The sequence below is a fragment of the Canis lupus genome, chromosome 33, assembly GCF_003254725.2.
Source record: "Canis lupus dingo isolate Sandy chromosome 33, ASM325472v2, whole genome shotgun sequence".
Lineage (NCBI taxonomy): Eukaryota > Metazoa > Chordata > Mammalia > Carnivora > Canidae > Canis > Canis lupus.
In genome coordinates, this window is record NC_064275.1 from 16,996,822 (window position 1) to 17,017,108 (window position 20,287).

General features: G+C 37.5%; 2 protein-coding genes across 9 annotated transcripts in view; one reads left to right on the forward strand and one right to left on the reverse strand.

Annotated features, from left to right (window-relative positions):
* The window catches only part of SLC9C1 (solute carrier family 9 member C1), an 81,750-nt gene that overhangs the window by 36,829 nt on the left and 24,634 nt on the right, over nucleotides 1-20,287 (reverse strand). For 7 of the 8 annotated variants that reach the window (XM_049105455.1, XM_049105456.1, XM_049105453.1 and 4 more), the window contains 6 exons: nucleotides 19,283-19,426; nucleotides 17,788-17,962; nucleotides 14,136-14,217; nucleotides 11,604-11,770; nucleotides 9,538-9,663; nucleotides 3,193-3,290 (listed from right to left, as the gene is read on the reverse strand). In XM_049105455.1, coding sequence (XP_048961412.1) covers nucleotides 3,193-3,290; nucleotides 9,538-9,663; nucleotides 11,604-11,770; nucleotides 14,136-14,217; nucleotides 17,788-17,962; nucleotides 19,283-19,426 — 792 coding nt within the window. The remainder of the gene's footprint in view (nucleotides 1-3,192; nucleotides 3,291-9,537; nucleotides 9,664-11,603; nucleotides 11,771-14,135; nucleotides 14,218-17,787; nucleotides 17,963-19,282; nucleotides 19,427-20,287) is intronic. The other variant, XM_049105452.1, reaches the window with a different exon arrangement.
* Nucleotides 6,078-6,809, forward strand: LOC112678505 (uncharacterized protein C14orf119 homolog). Its single transcript, XM_025477815.3, has one exon. It carries the CDS (start codon nucleotides 6,164-6,166, stop codon nucleotides 6,590-6,592), a length of 429 nt encoding a protein of 142 aa, XP_025333600.3. The 5' UTR covers nucleotides 6,078-6,163; the 3' UTR covers nucleotides 6,593-6,809.

The window sequence follows — 20,287 nt, forward strand, 5'->3', positions numbered from 1 at the left end:
GGGATAGATTTAATACAGTATTGTCAAAAAGCAGGAAGATGGTTTTGTTCATTCTTAACTGGGAATAGGATACTTTCATGAGCATAGGTGCAAGTCACAAAGTTGTAGATACAAGTAGATATGTAATTATCAATTTAGATTCTGGGGCTCACTCATTAAAGAGATAGTATAAAAAATTGGAGATACATGATTTAAAATAGAGAGGTCAAGGTTCAGGGAGGAAAAGAATAACATGATTCAACTATTTGGAATTCAAAAACATCCAGCTTTTCATGTTGGACTCCCCATTATCTGATGAGGCAATGAACAAATTACCTCATTAAAGTGTTTGCTCTACAAAATAGACCTGACAGTATCCATGCCCTTTGGGGATAATTAAATAAGAAAGTAAATAGGAAGCATCCAGGCCATCTCACATATCCTCTTATCTCTTTGATTTTACCTTTTGGGCAGGTAGTTGAGGAATTTATGGGGGAAAATACAAGTGGTAAGTAAAGAATTAGTGGTTACTTGGAGAAGTCAGTGGTTCTAAAACCCCAAAAGAGTTTGATAGCACACATCCTATTGTCTCTAGGTTTCTGCTGGCATTTCTATCAAGGTAGCTCATATTTATGTGCTATAATTTGGTCTTGCTTAGCTAAATACCTTGATTTTCATTATCTTCATCAGCAGGGGGATAGGGTGTTATCCTTGGGTCTGAGGCCCTACTTTTACAGTATGGCTTAATGGGGGGGCAAAAGTAGACCTTGTCCTTCCTATTGACTATACTGTTTTTACTCTGAAATTTGAGCAATTTCTCTGCTATGAACAGATGTAATTGAAAAGAAGGAAGTCATTCAATTCTGATTCAATAGAATAATATAGTAATTACATAGGACTTGATTTGTTTCGAATGTTAAAAATATCTAATGAACATATTATGCTTGCTAAAAGCTGGGGAGAAACCATAAACAAATACAGATCTGCTCCCAAGAGTCCAGCAGCCTAGAGTAGTAAAACATGCAAATAACAATTGCAATAAACTGTAGTGAAGGAGATACGGAGATAATAAGCAACAGAGCACTCTGGATCCATTAAGTGGGGGGCATTTAATGTAGTGTTGGGGAATCAGGAAACCTTCCTGAAGGAATTAATGTCCTAACTAAGATCTGGTCATTTCAGTAGTTGATATGAATCCTAAGGTTCTGTGATATCAGTAATCTAGGCTCCTGAATTTCTATTTTTTATCATCACATTCACTTTTAGACCTGACTTGGGAAGACATTTGTGATCTCTTTAACTGGATAGTGAGGCTGCTTAAACTTTGAATGCGAGCTCTGTAATGTATTCGTCAAGTGACTTTGGGTCAACTGTTTTCATCTCTTTGGGCTTCACATTTCTCAACAGCAAGATGAAGATAATACACTTAACTCACAAGACTTTTATAGCGTTAGATTGGTAATACAACATGTTTAGAACTGTGCTTGGCACTGCACTTAATAAATATAAGCTTTCTATGCAAAGAATCCTTTCTCAGGCAATTACACAGGCAGTTAGCAGAGGTCCAATCCCCCAACTCTTTCTTTCTTTAGACTTGTTTTCTTGCCACAGGACACGCCAACGCATGTGGCTACTGATAGGAATGGCCAGCAAATGGCAAAGTCAACTCCAAAGCAGCCCAGCAAAGAGCAAGTACTGAATATAACTGTCATTAACAGGAAGTTCTCTGGGGATTGGAACACCATTCCACTTATCCTATTAGGATAAGTGATACTTATCCCACAGTGCCCGCCATATACTTTTGCACATATTAGTGTGTCATATTTATCTCATTTATGTAGGACTAAAAAATAATGTATTCTAAAATTTGCCTTATCAGGAATCCTTTCAACACTTGAACTCCCTTCTCCCCACTGTTGACCTCCTTGCTCTAGGTCTTCATAGACATAATTGCTTCTGCCTTCTTGGAAGATTTAAAGAAGAAAAATAAAAGAAATGGGCTGAATTGCTCTACACTGCTTTTTTAAAATATTAGCTTCTCCTGAACAACACAGTGATAATGTTTTTCAGCATGTTATTTACTTATCCATTTAAAAACTTCCGCTGTACACTGTGCATCTGTCTTCTTTAAAGTGTGCATCATGTTGTTTTTAAGTGATCGCATTTGCTCAGCCCTTTTCCCAGTCTTTTTCCCATAAGCATTTGAATGGCCTAGAGCAAAGAGGCAAATAGAGGCTCTTGTCTTTACCCTCATTAATCAAGAAAACAAAATTTAAGTAAGGTGTAGTCTATCTTCCTACCTTGACAGGTATGTCATAATGATTTGTATGGCTAGGCTTGAAATGGAATTTCTTATACTCTTTGAAATTTATACTTGAACTGCAGTGAGACTGTGCTCCAGCGTCTGACTGCTTTTCTTCCCCCTTCAGACTTTATCCCTCCTCTCTGCCACAAGCCAGTACTTGTGAGTAGACACCATGCTGGCATTTCTCCTAGCTTTCAGGGTATGCACACCAAAGGCCCAGTTTGCTTGTGAAATAGTGGCCCAGGGAAAATGTCCAAGAACGCCTTGCAAAGGAGCTTTGGGACCATTTCAGCAGGGAATTTTGGTGTCTTTAGTTCAGAAGCGTAGTCTAGAACAAGAATGTATGTTACGTTGGGGCTTTGGGTAGACATCATTGTACCTGCATGGCAGTTTAACTCTTTCTCTAGCTTACTCTTATATCCTTCGTCCTTCCAAGGGGATCTGGGGCTACTGTTTAATATGTGGACTTCAAGGAACTCACTTGTGTACTGCAGAGGCTTACAGCAAAAAAAGCTATTACAAAAATATGCTGGGTACTAAGAGAGACTATGCATTGGGAAGATGCACCTGGAGGAATTAAGGGAGTCTTTGACCTTAGTGAGGCATTCAAGTAGTCTAAAAGGAAAAGTATTTTACCACAGGTCAGCTTTGGGGGCAAAAGGAAAAAGGAAAGAGCATCTCAATTGGAAGAAGCAGCATGTTCAAATGCACAGAAGTCTGAATAAGCAGAACAAGCTAAGAAACTGAAAGTAAGTGATTTGGCCTGATTTGGGGGTGCAGGGCAGGCAGTGACTCACACACATAATACTGGATGATACCAAGTTACCAGAAAGAGCAAGATAACTCACTTGCATAATTCCCTAAAGGCAGGGGCTTAGGATGAAAGCATTCTCTTGCCATATACTTACTTTTCCTTCTTCTCTCCAAAACTTCCTGCTGCACCCACCAGCACCTGGGCTGCACTCTGGGATAGAGTCTCGTTCCTGTATTGTCTCTGGTAGCTTGCCTAAAAGAAATGTGCAGTCAAATTATTATATAGGATGGATAACAAAAACAACTTAGTATTCCCTTTATGGAAAAGCAGTCTGTGAGAGAGAAGTCGAAGTCCTTAAATAATCTAGTACCTTTATAAAAAAAAAAGTTTTTATGGAATCCAGACCTTGAGATCAGTGCAGAAGGTCTGTCTCAGCTTTGGGTAAAATCAAACTGGCTCTGTAGGCAACTAGGTTCCTTAATAAGGCCTTCAAAAATAAGTGGAGTTCTATGGCCAAAAAAATGTGGGAAGTTCCTGATCCAAGTATATCCCTATTTTAACACTTTATAGTGCATACTAGAAAATTCAAGGCTCTGAAAAATCCTGTAGTAGAGAATCCTGGTTTATATCTTTCACTTCATTTTTCTAAATATTTCGACAATGCTACTCTATTTTCTCCAGTCTGGTATAAGCATTAAATGAGTTGTCACTGTTGTACAGAAAACAGTCATTTGTTCATTTGGTCCATATCCTGAGAGCTCACTTTGCTTCAGGCACTATGTCTGGTACTGGAGAAACCACTATCTGACACTGCCCTGCCTCAGTGTGCTGCACACTGTTAAAAATCACTGTACAGACCAACTTCCTAAATTGAAATGTATGATGTAACAAAAGACTTTTGCTTCCATAGAACACATCCTGTCTGCAGGATCATTTATGGATATTAAAACGCAGTTTTGCTCTTGAGGGATACCAGAAAAGGATAAATTTAATTTTAAGAATGAGGGAACAAAAGATTATTTGCCATAATACAGTGATTCAACAGAGTAACATTCTTCTTCTTAAACTTCATTGCAATATTTATGAAATAACATGAGATTAACATATTTTCCTTTTTTAATAATAAATTTATTTTTTATTGGTGTTCAATTTGCCAACATACAGAATAACACCCAGTGCTCATCCCATCAAGTGCCCCCCTCAGTGCCCACCACCCAGTCACCCCCATCCCCCGCCCTCCTCCCCTTCCACTACCCCTAGTCCGTTTCCCAGAGTTAGGAGTCTATTTTTTTCAATATCCTCTAAGGTAAACACCATAGTTTGTAGAAAAATAAGGAAGCTGCAAGTAAATATGGAACTCATGAAAGCTTAGCAACAGAAATGACAAAACAGGTCCTAGAAAAATGTTAATTCCAAAATGATCATTCACACCCAAATATAAGAAGAATTTAGAGAATGGTTGATTCCTTCAAATAACTGCCATTTATTGAGCTCTTTGCCATACTATAAAATTAGCTGATTTATGTGTATATTACACAGAATTATTTAATTCTTGCAGAGAATCTATGGGGAAGATATTCTAATCTCTATTTCATAATGAGAAAGCTGAGGCTCAAAGAATTAAGTATTTTTCCCAAGATCACATTACTCAGTTCTCTCTGAATTTAAAGACTGTCTCCCCTTCCCTCGGCCAGGCCCCCAAGATGGTTGGGGGATATTGTGTCTCCTATACCACCATCTCATCATGTTGTGCTTCCTCTCCTAATGTACAATAATACAGAGGATATCGCCCCAGATAACAATAAATGGCTGAGATTTAAGTAAAAGCTCTCAAAGCTTTGAAAGCTGTAACTAGTAACAGTTGGAGCAGTGAGCATTAGAATTGAGGTTACAGAAAAAAAATCAACAAACCTCAATTTCTTTCAGAAGTGTTCTGTAGTTTTTAGGGTATAGATCCTTTACCTCTTTGGTTAGGTTTATTCCTAGGTATCGTATGCTTTTGGGTGCAATTGTAAATGGGATTGACTCCTTAATTTCTCTTTCTTCAGTCTCATTGTTAGTGTAAACTACAGAACACTTCTGAAAGAAATTGAGGAAGACACAAAGAGATGGAAAAATATTCCATGCTTATGGATTGGAAGAATTAATATTGTGAAACTGTCAATGTTACACTTAATGCAATCCCTATCAAAATATCATGGACTTTCTTTAGAGAGTTGGAACAAATCATCTTAAGATTTGTGTGGAATCAGAAAAGACCCCAAATAGCCAGGGAAATATTAAAAAAGAAAACCAGAGCTGGGGGCATCACAATGCCAGATTTCAGGTTGTACTACAAAGCTGTGGTCATCAAGACAGTGTGGTACTGGCACAAAAACAGACACATGGATCCATGGAACAGAATAGAGAATCCAGAAGTGGACCCTCAACTTTATGGTCAACTAATATTCGACAAAGCAGGAAAGACTATCCACTGGAAAAAAAAAGTCCCTTCAATAAATGGTGCTGGGAAAATTGGACATCCACATGCAGAAGAATAAAACTAGGTCATTCTCTTATACCACACACAAAGATAAACTCAAAATGGATGAAAGATCTAAATGTGAGACAAGATTCCATCAAAATCCTAGAAGAGAACACAGGCAACACCCTTTTTGAACTTGGCCACAGCAATTTCTTGCAAGATACATCCATAAAGGTAAGAGAAACAAAAGCAAAAATGAATTATTGGGACTTAGTCAAGATAAAAATCTTCTGCATAGCAAAAGAAACAGTCAACAAAACTAAAAGACAACCTCCAGAATGGGAGAAGATATTTGCAAATGACCTATCAGATAAAAGTCTAGTATCCAAGATCTATAAAGAACTTATTAAACTCAACACCAAAGAAACAAACAATCCAATCATGAAATGGGCAAAAGACATGAACAGAAATCTCACAGAGGAAGACATAGACATGGCCAACCAGCACATGAGAAAATGCTCCGCATCACTGGCCATCAGGGAAATACAAATCAAAACCACAATGAGGAGGGGTTTTCAGGAAACATGGAAGCAGCGGTGACAGTTGGAATTTAAGCATTTTTGTGACGGTCTCTGGGTTCCCTGTGAGAGGAAAGGGGAGGATGCTGCTGGAATCATCTTCCTCTTCAATGCCACTATCCTTCCCTCCTCCCTTACCCTCAGGACCAGATAGTATTACTGACTCTTCCCCACCCCCAATGTCTTACATCACTTCCCAGGAGATGAAGTGTATTCTTCACTGGTTTGCCAGTTGGTCAGGTCCCCAGGATGAACGTTTCCTACAGGACCTGGTAGCTATGGCAGTGCCAGGAAAATTACAGCCATTGCTGGAAGGGCTGGAGCAGCTTAGTGTGTCCAGAGCAAACCGACCACCTTGTATCTTTGAGTGCCAGCTACGTCTTTGGGATCAGTGGTTTCGAGGTTGGGCTGAGCAGGAGTGCAATGAATTTGTCAGGCAGCTGGAGGTCAGTGAGCCAGACTTCGTGACAAAGTTTTACCAAGCAGTGGCTGCTACAGCTGGTAAAGACTGATGGACATTAAAATCAAAGAAGATAATCACAGCTGATGGAGCCACAACTTTACTGTGAGAACTTCAAATGTGTCACTTAAAGGTCTAGGGATGGTATTCCAATCAGCTGATTGAACTTGTTGACCTGTACAGGCTTGATTATATCTTTGGAGGCGGGGAAGGGCAGAGGGAGAGAGAGAATCTTAAGCGGGATCCATGCCCCACACTAAGCCTGATTTAAGCGGGCTTCATTTCACAATCCTGAGATCATGACCTGAGCCGAAATCAAGAGTTGGATGCTTAACCGACAGAGCCACCCACGTGCCCCAAGCCTTGGTTATTTCAATGTTAAAAGCCTATCAGCTGGACTGCTCACATAAATGTTTTCCATCCAAGTAAATCCAGTCTGCCTCCTGGCTTGCTCCTTTCTACATATCAGACTCTGAAGAATTCCGTGGCTTCTTTTGCAAGTTTAATGAGAGGGAACCTACACATTATAACTCAAGCATTAAAAAAAAAATAATAACCCAAGCATATTGCTGGCCCATGGGGCTTTTAAGTAGAGCTTTTCTACTCCAGAAGCAGGAGAGAAGGACAATACAAGGTCATGTTTTTATAGTTCAACTGGATTAACATGGTTGGTTTCACTGCCCTTTCCAGATTCTGGCATAATTGTGTGACATGCCAACTATTAGCTTTCCTAGTGATGATTTTGTAAAATTATGAAAAAATCAGGAGAGGGAAACAATTAGTTACTCCTTCCACACTGATGTTTGTTTGAATCCAAATAGCAATGACTTCTAAAGTATATGTGATATTCTTGGAACTGGTAATAGATTCCTATTCTGTAAATTTGCTCTGTAATATGAAAACAAGTGACACTCTATAGGTTAAAGGGTTTATTTTTTGTATCAAAATAAAGAATCCTCAGGAAAAAAAAAACCCACAATGAGATACCACCTCACACCAGTGAGAATGGTAAAAATTAACAAGATGGGAAACAACAAATTTTGGAGAGGATGTGGAGAAAGGGGAACCCTCTTGCACTGTTGGTGGGAAGGTGAACTGGTGCAGCCACTCTGGAAAACTGTGTGGAGGTTCCTCAAAGAGTTAAATAGATCTGCCTTACAACCTAACAATTGCACTGCTGGGGATTTACCCCAAAGATACAGATGCAGTGAAACACTGAAACAACTGCACCCCAATGTTTATAGCAGCAATGTCCACTGTGGAATGAGCCTCAGTGTCCATCGAAAGATGAATAGATAAAGAAGTTGTGGTCTATGTATACAATGGAATATTCCTCAGCCATTAGAAATGACAAATACCCACCATTTGCTTTTACGTGGATGGAACTGGAGGGTATTATGCTGAGTGAAGTAAGTCAATCGGAGAAGGACAAACATTATATGGTCTCATTCATTTGGGGAATATAAGAATTAGTGAAAGGGAATAAAGGGAAAGGAGAGAAAATGAGTGAAAATATCAGTGAGGGAGACAAAACATGAGAGACACCTAACTGGGAAACGAACAAGGAGTAGTGGAAAGGGAGGTGGGCGGGGGTTGGGGTGACTGGGTGATGGGCACTGAGGGGGGCATTTGGCGGGATGAGCACTGGGTGTTATGCTATATGTTGGCAAATTGAACTCCAAAATAAAATTTAAAAAACAAACAAACAAAAAACCAAAATCAACAAACCAAGGTAAACATGAAAATACTTCTAGAACAAAGAAGGGCTTAAAAGATGCAAGATGAGATAAAGAGCTGGAGAGCAGAGCAGAAAGATCCAACCTACTTAAAAAAAAAAAAAAAGGATTTCCTTGTTAAGACCCAATACAGAGCACAAAATCAAAAAAGATATAATGGTAGAAAACAAATATTTAGGGCAAAAAATAAAAAAAAGGTATGTGGAATGCATATTGCAGAAAACAGAATATCACAAGCAGAGAAAAATATAAGAGGTCTTGCGATTAGCATTTTCCTCTTTTGCAAATGGGGAGAATAAAGACTAAAAAGAATAATTCATGAATCATATAATTAATGAAAGCAAGACTCAAAATGGAGGCTTCTGTATTGGTTTTGAGAGTTCTTGAATACCGTATCTTCCTGAGTTAAATTAAAACTCTGGAAGTAACTCAAAGATATAATATCATAAAATTTGCTGGTGGAACAAAGCATCATATAGGTTCATCCTTCATGGCACTGCCTCATTTGCTTAGAGAAATTATTTAGGTCCTTGGAAAAGGTGCCTTTGAGAGCCAACCTCTTTGCCACGTCTTAATGCTGAAGAGAGAACAATTGTACCCTATAGACTTTCCATTTCCCAAGTTAGATTGAACACGTAGAATGCTTGAAATCCTGTATGACTGGAATAGCCAAGACATGGATGAGAGCTCCATATGCAATGAGGAAAGCTCAACATGAACATTTTGAAAGCAGGAGTCATGGCAATGAGTCGTGATCTTGACCTGGATAGTAAATGGCAACTAAGCTAATAGCAATTTCGCACAGAATCTACTATGCTGTGGTGCCACAGAATTTCTCTAACTTTTGTCCAAGATTTGATATGATAAATACTACTCTCTGCTTACAGTTATTAGCAGAGTTGGTGGTATCTTTCATGAAGAAATGACGTGGACCCAGAGATGGGCAGTGTCGTAGAAATGGCTGCGTAACACACCTGAAGGGTGAGTTCAGCTGTAATTCCTGACATTGGAATCTGTGAAATTCCCAAATCCTCTTAATAAAATACCTTTTACTCAGGCTATTTTGGATGGATCTATTTTTCTTTTCCTTTTTTTTGGCAGTCAAACAGATTCCTAAGACAATGCCAAACTTCCCTGTACCTTTGTAGCAATCTATTAAGTTATGCAGGTAAGCATAATCAAGATGTTGTTAGCAAAGGAGAAATTTTTCAGTATAATTTGAAACAAAATATTATTTTAAAAGTGCATGATCAGTACTAACGATTTGTGCCGACAAGAGACGCCTGTTGGCCAGTTCCATTGCTTCAATGTTAAGGGTCTCATCTATTTCCCTGTTACAGTCTAGACATTTCACCTTTTGATGTTCTGTTGTGTCTCCTTGACTCAACTAAGTGAAACAGAAATAAAAGCAAAACAAAACACACAAATATTAACATATTTTTAGCATAACCCTCAAGTAATTCATGTAAAAATTTGGTTTGAAAAATGATAGAAAATCTTCTAGATACAGAAAAAGTGTTCAGGTGAGTTTCCTCATTTCACAGTTATCTAGGAGGTAAACTAATTGCTAGTGTTGAGGGAAGAGACTTGTATTTTTACCTTTACATGGTGTCTCTAACAATTTATAAAAGCTACCATATATGGGATCCCACTTTAAACCAATGGTTCAGAAAGTGTGGTCCCCAGCAGCCTCAGCATCACCTGGAAATTGTTAGAGATGTACATCTCAGACCCCAACTCAGACTTGCTGAATCAGAGAGTCTGGGACAGAGGGCAGCAATCTGTGTTTTGTACAAATCCATTCCGTGATTCTTGTTGCCACTAAAATTTGACAATCACTGCCTTAACCTAATAACTTAAGGTAAAGTAGAAAGTGAACTTAGCATTGGGAGTTGGGGATTATGGATAAATTCATTTAACAGATAAAAAAAAGCTGAAGTTTAGAGAAAATAAAAGATTTGCTCAAGATCCCAAAGCTATTTATTAAGTTTACAAAGCTAGGACACAAACCCAGATTTTCTGAATCCAAATCCAATCTATTAAGCAATCTATTTGTAACACCATAATATCCCCCATGTTTGATCATCTGTTTTCCAAAACAGATCAAGCATCAGAGGGAGGGCCTCAATCTTGATTTTGCACTAGAATCAGCTGGGTAAATGGAATAAAAAAATATATGCCTGGGACTACCTCAGACTATCTGCATTAGAATCTCCTGATTGGGGACTGGGGAATAAAGTCATATTTTAATAAGCTTTCTAGGTTGGCAAAAGGCCACAGTCAGCAATTGGGAGCTACTACAGAAAATAATTGGATTTGACTTGGTACTTGTCATATCCAGAAATCCTGGCAGTATTCCTGTAGGCATAGGGCTTGGTTCCGAGTCCCCATCTGGAGCTTCAATCACTGGTTAGTGGGCATAAAGTGGATTTGGGGGAATCCTATTTTATAGAAACCAATTATCTTATGTCTCCACTCCTAGAAGTTGATTCCTCATATTGTATGATGCAGCAAAACATTGCAAAAACTGCAACATACAGTATGCATTGAAATATTATTACATTGAGGGCGCCTGGGTGGCTCAGTCCTGAGATGGAGTCCGGGGGTCAAGGCTGGGCTCTTAGCTCAGTGGGGAGCCTGCTTCTCCCTCTCCCTCTGCCTGCTGCTCCCGCTGCTTGTGCTCTGTCTCTCTCTCTGTCAAATAAATAAATAAAACCTTAAAAACAACAACAACATTACATTGAAAACTGGACCTAACGTAGGAGATAGCAAAGAAGCAGTAGCATTTGAGAAAATTCCAGAACAGCTTTTATTATTTCTCTTTATGGCAGCTATGAGATGACTGGGGAGTTACATGCCCTTCAATGAATGAGAAGTCTGACCACAGAGTTTCTAGAGTATGTCACAGAAGCAGGAGGTAACATCTCACGATATTGGCTTTGAATTCTATATCATATCAAAATATAATATTCATCATAAGTGAGGGGCTAGCAAGTGCTTGGCATATATACTAGTATAAACAAATGCTAAATAAACACTGAACAAAAGCACCTGTCCACTGTCAATCTGGTAAAAAAACAGCCATTATCTAAGGCTCACTCTCCTGTCTTATGACATCTTTTGTAGGGAGCTCCAATGCATTGCTCCTTCTTTTGAATTTACAACACTAAGATTCCCTCCTTGCCGTTATGACAGTGGGTTACCGATACAACTTCTCTGTCAATTACTAGTATTAGAAATTTTGAATTAATATTTATAACATTTAGACTTACTCGAGGTAAGTGATATCCACTTTGAAGGAGTAAATAAAAGATAGGACTTGCTTACCGCATATGGGTTTTGAAGTCTAATTGCCTTCTCAACCATATTCCAATCTGCATTAGCAAGATCTTTGTCAAATTTGAGTGCAGAGGCTGCAGATTTGGTTAGCTCTTGAAAGTGTTGAAATGTACAGTGAAGTGATTTATATTTTGTTGACGTGACATCATGAAGACCTTTGGTACAAAGAGTGTGTTTTATCAATAATAAAGACACCACCATTTTGATATGGATTATAAAGTTTCCTTTTGTTCTTACTGCCACCAAGTGTGTTTTATTTAAGTTAGAGACTCAGCATAAATTGTCTAATAATAGAAACATTAACAATTTCAAGCTTTTCTATTTTCATACTCCTCAAAAAGACCGAGGTACATGAAAATAACAGTAATAGTTAATATTTATTGAGTGCTTACAATATGCCAAGAAATCACATCTCAGCACCTTGCATCTTGAACATATTAAGTCTTTCATTACTTTACCCACCTTTTAAAAGACCCTTTTCCCAGTTTGATAGATGAGGGGACAGAAGAATAGAGGTGTGATGATTAATTTTATGTGTCAACTTGACTGGGCTACACGATACCCAGATATTTGGTAACATTATTCTAGGTGTGTTTGTGAAGGGGTTTCTGGATAAGAATAACATTTACATGGGTAGACTGGGTAAAGCAGATTGCTCTCCTCGTCGTGGGCAGCCCTCATCCAAACCACTCTCTCTGCCTCATGGTCTTTGAGTTGGGACATCAGTCCTCTCCTGCCTTTGCATTTGGACAGGAACTTACACTTTTGGCTTTCCTGGTTCTCAGACTTCTGGACTATAGATCTTGGGACTTCTCAGCTTTCATAATCACGTAAGCCGATTTCTTATAATAAGGTCACATATATATATATATACATACATACATACACAGAGTAGATGATACATAAATATATAGGAGATATCCATGGAGGAGATATATATCTGTGTATATTTATACTTCTTACATATACATCCCTGGTATATGTATCCCCTATATATGTATAAATATACAGAATGTATGTAGGATACATATATAGGAGGTATTGATATAGATATATGCATATACATATCCTATCTAAATGTAATACTGTGTATATATATGATAAATATATGCGATATATATTTATCTCCAGATCTCATTAAGGTTTGAAAGACTCTTTGTATCAGACACAAATTTCTTTTTATGAGCCATAGAAGCTTCCTTGGAAAGCAATAATGTTCAGTGAGCAAATTTTCTCTGCTCTCAGTGCAAGTAAACAAATGCTCTACAATAAGAATTTTAAGCTTATTTAGCTACTAAGTAGAACAAATGTACTCTTTGTGAAACCTCCCCTCTTTAATCTTTTCTTCCCAATTTACTATGTTAAAGCTCAGAGAATTTGAAAAAAAAAGAAAAGAAAAAAGATTTTTTGCAAATACAAGGAATGAAGATAGATTGGGGCATGCAATGTCATCCATAAAGATGAAGTCTCACACTGATTAAAAGTGGCATTGGGATGAAAGATCTGTGTAAAAGAAAGGGTGATAGAGCAGTTGGGAGTATAATGAATTAAAAGCATCAGGGCCAGGCAGCCCAGGTGGCTCAGCGGTTTAGCGCTGCCTTCAGCCCAGGGTGTGATCCTGGGGTCCCAGGATCTGCATGGAGCCTGCTTCTCCCTCTGCCTGTGTCTCTGCCTCTCTCTCTCTGTCTCTCATAAATAAATAAAATCTTAAAAAAACAAAACAAACAAACAAAACATGAGGGCCATTTGCTTCTAGTTCCTCAACTGCCATTACCTTGTTGCATGATCTTGGGGAGGAACTTTTTACTCTCTAGATCTCCATTTTTCCCTTGTTAACAAGTAGAGGATGAAAACAGGCATATTGCACAATCCAACTGCCTCCTACGACTGCTATTTCTGCTTCTATGCTCCTCATACCCAGCAATCAGTTATCCACAGAACTCGAGTTAACCATATAATTATATTTACTTGTTTAAAACTGGTCAAGGAACTCTTTTTGCCCTTAGAATAAAAATCTTAACATCCAAGGCCCTTCACTACGTAATTCCTTCCTACCTCTCCATCTGTACTTTCTCTACTACCTGCCTTGTTCTCAAAAGGTCAAACTCTCTTTCCTTAAACACATTCAGCTTCTAGCTTCCTCAGGAACCTAGCACTCATTTTATTTTCTATCTTATTTATGTGTGATTTGTTTACTTTGATGCACACAAGACCATAATGCATCATTGTCAGTTAGAATAGTGCCTGGCAGATAGGAGGCTTTCAATAAAAGTTTGTTGAATAATTAAATAAACTTATTGTATTACTTATTTAAATTAGACCAATGTAAACAAGTATCTTTTTATACAAGCTTATTGGCCTAAACTGTTCATATACTTTTATACAGAGATCCAATTTTCTCTTCAATTAGATATACTGTTGATTTTTACTTATGCAGATGCTTTCTTCATCATTAGTAATTCTTTGGCATATTTAGAATGTCTGTTTCTTCACTCAGTGTTAGTAATTAGTAGGGCTTACCTAATTTACTAACTGCAATTGGCAAAATAAATCTATTGACAATCAACGTAACCAAGCATACTGAAACTCCATGAAATAGTATCTAGAATAGAAAGAAAAATACAAAGTAAGTATTCATGACAATTTCTTATAACATATTCTATATTTAAATTCAGCTAAATTGTACTAAGTCAAAAAGTCCTCGTAGTAGGAAAGAATTTGAACATCAGGCATGTTAAAGTGCTCTGGGGATTCTCAATTTTCCTGAATATGTTTTATCCATCTTTTTGGAACCAAATCAAAACTCAGGAAACATGATTTGACAAGTAAACATACATTTATAGAGACACTGAAAAAAAAAAGGCTTTTCCTTAAATTCCATTGCTGTACTTCTTAGATCTTGGGAATATGCCTGTACTTTATCAATTCTTATTCACTATACACACCACCATGTGCATAGCCATTCTGTGTTCAACATTACCATCCATAGCAAATAATTATCATCTGAGAAAAGAGAACCCATCAGCGTTCTTGATAGGTTGGCTTCACCTCATATTTTGCCTCTCTGCATCCCTTCATTGTCAGGAAGGAGGAGCAATTATGTCTTTGGTGCCACTTGATTCTTTTTTTTTCTACTTGTATTCCAAGTTGAAACAATAGTTTTCAATCTAAGACTGCACACTTCTATTGATTTACATAGCTCCAACTTCTAGAATTTATGCTATACCCTTAGCCAGTCCTGTTTTTTGGCTACAGATGGAGGTTAGAGACAGAGCATGAAACCACAACAGAAGCCTTCCAGGCTGCACATTAGAATCATTGGGAAACTTTAACATAATAGTGCCCAGGATGCTCCCACTGAATATTCTGATTTACTCAAGGATGGAGCCCAAGCATTAGTAATTAGAAAAACCGAGGTATAATGTACATACTTGAAATGCACTTGTGTTCCCTTTGATAAATTTTTGACATTGCATACATTCACATAACCCTCAACCCCATCTAGAAGTACAATATTTTTATATTCCCCCACAATATCTCAAGTACCCCTTCACAATCAATCCTGTACCCCACGAGAGGCAACTACAGTTCTATGTCTATAGATAAGAACTGCCAATTCTAAAACCTTCGGGTAAATTGAACATTGTTTCCCATTGTGGTTTTAGTTTGCATTTTCCTAAAGTAACTATGTCGAACATTTTTAATGTACTTAGTGTTATATATCCTTCTTTGTGAAGTGTCTGTTCAATTCTTATGCCTATTTTAAAAATTAGATTGTTTTTCCTTTATTATAAAATTGTAGAAAATTTGAAGAATATATTCAGGTGCTTCATATATTTTAACTAGTTTAATAGTTGTTTACTATAGGAAATAGTTCTGATACCCATTATTTATTATGGCCAGCATCAGAATTCCACAGGCATTGGTAATTTGCTATAAGTTCCTGAAGCATTCTAATGTGCATTCAAAGTTGAGAACCACCAAGTTAGTAATAGTAATACAAGCTAACATCTCTATAGGAAGCACAGAGCACAATATATGAGGCGTATTTAATCCTCACAATTCTATGAAGTAAATACCAATATTGTCCAATTACATGGGTGGGAAACTCAGGTACTGTCACACACCCAAGGTCATTTAACTTGGGAGTTGTGGAGACAAGATTAACTCACTTTCAACCTTTTCCTGTAGTGCTGCTTCATAAGTATTAGAAAGTTAGCTGTAGGATTCAGCCAAGTTAAATTAAGGTAGAAGTGTGACTTCCTTCTCAACTAATTACTACTAGTGAGGGCATTTCATTACAAGATTTTATTTGCTAGAGTTTTATCTCATATCAGGTCTACATGGCATCATTATCCTCATCACTATAGCTCATATTTCTTATACATTCACACTACTTGCTAAACAATGTGTTAAGCATTTCATGTACATTTTCTATTTCTCATCATAACCCTTTGAAATTGTGTGAAATTTGCCAATTCAAGAGAGCTGACCATTAAATTTTCAGGAAGTTACTGAGTCGACTGTTATTCTGTTAGAGCGATTAGGCAACACCTATTGGCAAATGCTATGAATTAGGGCTCCCTTTGACTCCTAATAAAGTGACTTATTAAACATTTTCTAGCAAGCCCTTTTGAAATGAGGAAACTGACATGTGTGATGGGATGAGAGTTAAATAACTTGCTGATGGCCACACAGCAAATAGCAGCCAACTAGAAATTCAGAATCCAGATCCATGTGCAGTGTCTACCATTACACTGGTCAGGATGTGTGGTGCTGAATGGACCTTGATTATTCAGGCATGTGGAGATAGTTAAAAAGAAGGGGGAGATCATGTAATATTAGATACTTTGGTTTTAAAGCAGTGTTTAATTGTTTAATGATTACGCTATTATCCAGTTGAACATGCAATGATTCCCTTGCTGTCCTTCCCTTTACATTTGGAGTTTTTGTTAAAAAAAAAAAAAACCCACAATGGAAGTGTTACATGCATTGTGATATCTGCACAGGAAATTTCTTGCAAAGCTCCTTGTAATGTTGTAATGTTCTTACCTGGAGATGACAAGGAGGGAGAGTTATGCCCATAGTGTTCTGTTAGGCAGAATTGGGGGCTAGTATCAGTGAACAGGCAACTTCACTTGACAATTAAAATGTTCTGGTTCCTAGCATTACTAAATGTCACTGCACAAAATTACAGAAAGCGATAGCCAATCATAAGCAGTTTCTGCTTTTCTTGAGTGAGTATTAGGAGTAAGTAAAAAAAAAAAACACTTATTGAGTTTGTACCCTGTATTAGGTGCTATTTTATTTATTTGTTTATTTGGCACAGCGAGAGAACACAAAAGGAAGGCAGAGGGAGAGAGAGAGAGAGAATCTCAAGCAGACTCCTTGCCCAGCATGGAGCCCAATGCAAGGCTCCATCTCATGACCCTGAAATCATGATCTGAGCCAAAAACAAGATTTTGATGCTTAACTGATCGAGCTATCCAGGTGCTGTAATCAGGTACTATTTTAAATTATTTATAAATTTTAACTCCTTTAACCTTCATAATAAACTTATTTTAAGAGTGTAATGAAAAAAAAAAAAAAAAAAAAGAGTGTAATGAAAAGGGATGCCTGGGTGTCTCAGTTGGTTAAGTGTCTGCCTTCTACTCAGATCATGATCCCAGGTCCTGGGATTGAGTCTCATGTTGGACTCTCTGTTCATCAGGGAGTCTGATTTGCCCTCTCCTTCTGCCACTCACCCTGCTTGTGCTCTCTTGCTAGTGCTCTCTCCAGCATGTTCTCTCTCTTTCTCAAAGAAACAAAAAAAAATCTTTTTTAAGAAAAAAGAAGCCAGAAAAGATAAACCCAAATGATTCAATCAGGTGATAGGTAAGAGAAGGAATGGGTGTGTTCATCTCTCTTTTCTTATTTTCTTATTTCTTTCTTATTTGACGTGGCTCTTGTAATGAAAAATATGATTGCAATATAAGGAAAGGATTTAGAAATCCCTTGAGCCTCCAGGAAGAGAAAAAGTTGTCAGTTGTTTTTCTTCTCTCCAGTCATGCCATCATAGCTAAATCACTCCCACAGTCCAAGTAGGGTTGAGCTACCTCAGGACAAAAACATATAAAGTACACGGTAATAGTATTCATTAAATGTTCAAATAAAAGAATTAATTTATCTTTACTTGAGATTTTTCCCTCTCAGAGCCAAAAGAAAGGTCAGAGTAGGCAAGCAGAAGAGCCATGTTTATATTAGGTGTTCCTTTCATTTCACTCCAGACCATTATGAATGCCCAGCGCCAGCTGAACCCATGTCCAAATCGAGACAGAAGAGGGCTCAATAATAGAAAGACCAGGAGTCTAAAAGACAAAAGAGATTTTAAAATGTATTCTTGCCATAGACATTTTTTTTCCATTTCATTCTACTCTATTCCAATCTATTCCCTGTGGAATTGCCAACTCTCAGATGAAGGAGTCATCTTTCACACATCGTTAGCATGGATGGCACCAAAAAAAGGCAAAAGGGCATTTCCTAGAGAGAGATGACAAGACGATGACATTATTCTCTTTATTTCCTCCTATTAGGTTTATAGTCAGGTAATTCCACATTTCTTAGGCAGAAAAGAAAAAGAGATGTTTGTAGATATATTCTCTTCTGGATCCCAAAAATAAATAAAAGCAAATCTAATGAATAAGAACTGAAGGGGAGGTGGAATGTCTTCCCTTTCTCTTTGTAGATTTTAACCTTGCTGAATCTATCCAATATTGGCTGATTCATTTCTATTTTTTCTTTTAATCACACATTTCCTACATTTTACACGAATGGGACTAATTTCCATTAGTTGGCACTAGCCAACTGATGTCGACGCCTAATTAGTTTTCCTAGATGGAAGTAGAATGCTAGCAAGGTGAGGAATAGAATCCAGAGAGTTTTCCTCCTCTGTGTCATGTCCTTTTTACTTACACGGGCAGACTCTCTTCTGCCCGCCCCCCTTTTTTTTTTCTTTTAACATTTTATTTATTTATTCATGAGAGAAAGAGAGGCAGAGACAGAAGCAGGTTCCATGCAGGGAGCCCGACGTTGGACTTGATCCCGGGTCTCCAGGATCACACCCTGGTTGGAAGACAGGCGCTAAACCACTGAGCCACCCGGGCTGCCCTCTTCTGCCTCTTACCGTTGAAAAGGGGGCTACAAAATTATTTAAGGAAAAAGGACATTTACAAAGAGGACTTCCTAATGATTTTTAAAAAGCTCTTTGTAACTATAATTTAATCAGAAGGAAATTATTTGTTATACAATGTTGGGCAAACAAAAGCAACATAAAACTTTTATTTATGATTGGTGCTGAACTTTATGAAACCTCATAGAAAAAAAGTAACACTGGATGAAACAATAGCAAATGTTAACAGCAGTTGCCTCTAGGTAGGAAAATTATGAAAAATTTTTTTCTTTCAATTATCAAAAATTGTATAAAGAGCTTGGATTGCTCTGAAATGCAGTTAAAAACTGGAAAAAAAGAAAAACCACCCCACTAAAACAGCAATTTGCTAATGATTCCTTGGCAAGTTTAAGAGGCAATTCTTTATTTTCATTCTAAGGGATGAATCATTTCTATTTAAACAATATCTTTGGACTTAGTCAATGCCCTATAAATAAAAAAATACAAATGACATTCTTACCTTAAAACAATAAGTGTGAAATAGATATTTAATGAATAATATATGTCATAAAATGATACATATAAATACGTATGCGCAGGAATTAGAAGTCCAATGAAGGTAAACACCATAAGAAATGCAACAAATGAGAGACAATTCCAGAATCTGCATTTACAGAAGAAATAAATGTAGTTAATTACAGTTAACTAATCTAATATATTTATCACAAAGTTATCCATGTGAGGCATTGTACTAGGTTTAATCAAGAAAATATGAATAAGGCATTTGCCTACACACAAAGGGCTTATAATTTAACTGGAGGGGAAGGAGCACTAAGACAAGTAAATAATTCTAGAGCAACTACATGTAAATGAGTGTGTTTTTTTGGCACGGATTCTGAAAATATGTTTTGGTTCATTCAGGCATCATGATTCATATACTTGAGAATCCTAATTGTGAACTCCTTATATCATTAGGAAGAGCTAAAATTATTTGTCTTTAAAAGAAATGCTGAACTGCTAGTCTGCCTTACATAGTGATAGAATTAAGGCTTATCCTAAAATCTAGCTAGCATTTAGATGTGAATTAATCCTTTATTCAAATGAATGTCCTTTGTAGATTCTCCATTTGGGATTTGTGAGCATATGTATATTCAAGTGCCCTAGAGCCCAGGAAAACTCTACATCACTCCAAGGTGCGTGTTCTCATCTGCTACAGGCAAAGCAATTTGGAAAAGGAAACTCAATTACCAATATTGATCATATTTTGGTGCTGGTGCCATAGGAGGCTATTTAAAATTTACTTCTTATTATCTTTCTATATATTTCCTGCTTAATGTCATAGTGTTATAACAAAATAAATATAGAAGAGAAGCATGAAAGAAGTAAGGCAGCCACTATACCAGCATGCAGGGGAAGCACATTTTAGGAGCAGAAACACAAGGACAGAAGCACAAACAGGGAGCATGACTGGCATGTCTGAGGAGCAGCAGAGTGATCAGTGTGGCTAGGGCAGGGTCAGTGAGGG

What these genes read in the sequence shown, in the direction of transcription:
- LOC112678505 (XM_025477815.3), top strand. Translation starts at nt 6,164, where the DNA reads ATGCTGCTGGAATCATCTTCCTCTTCAATGCCACTATCCTTCCCTCCT.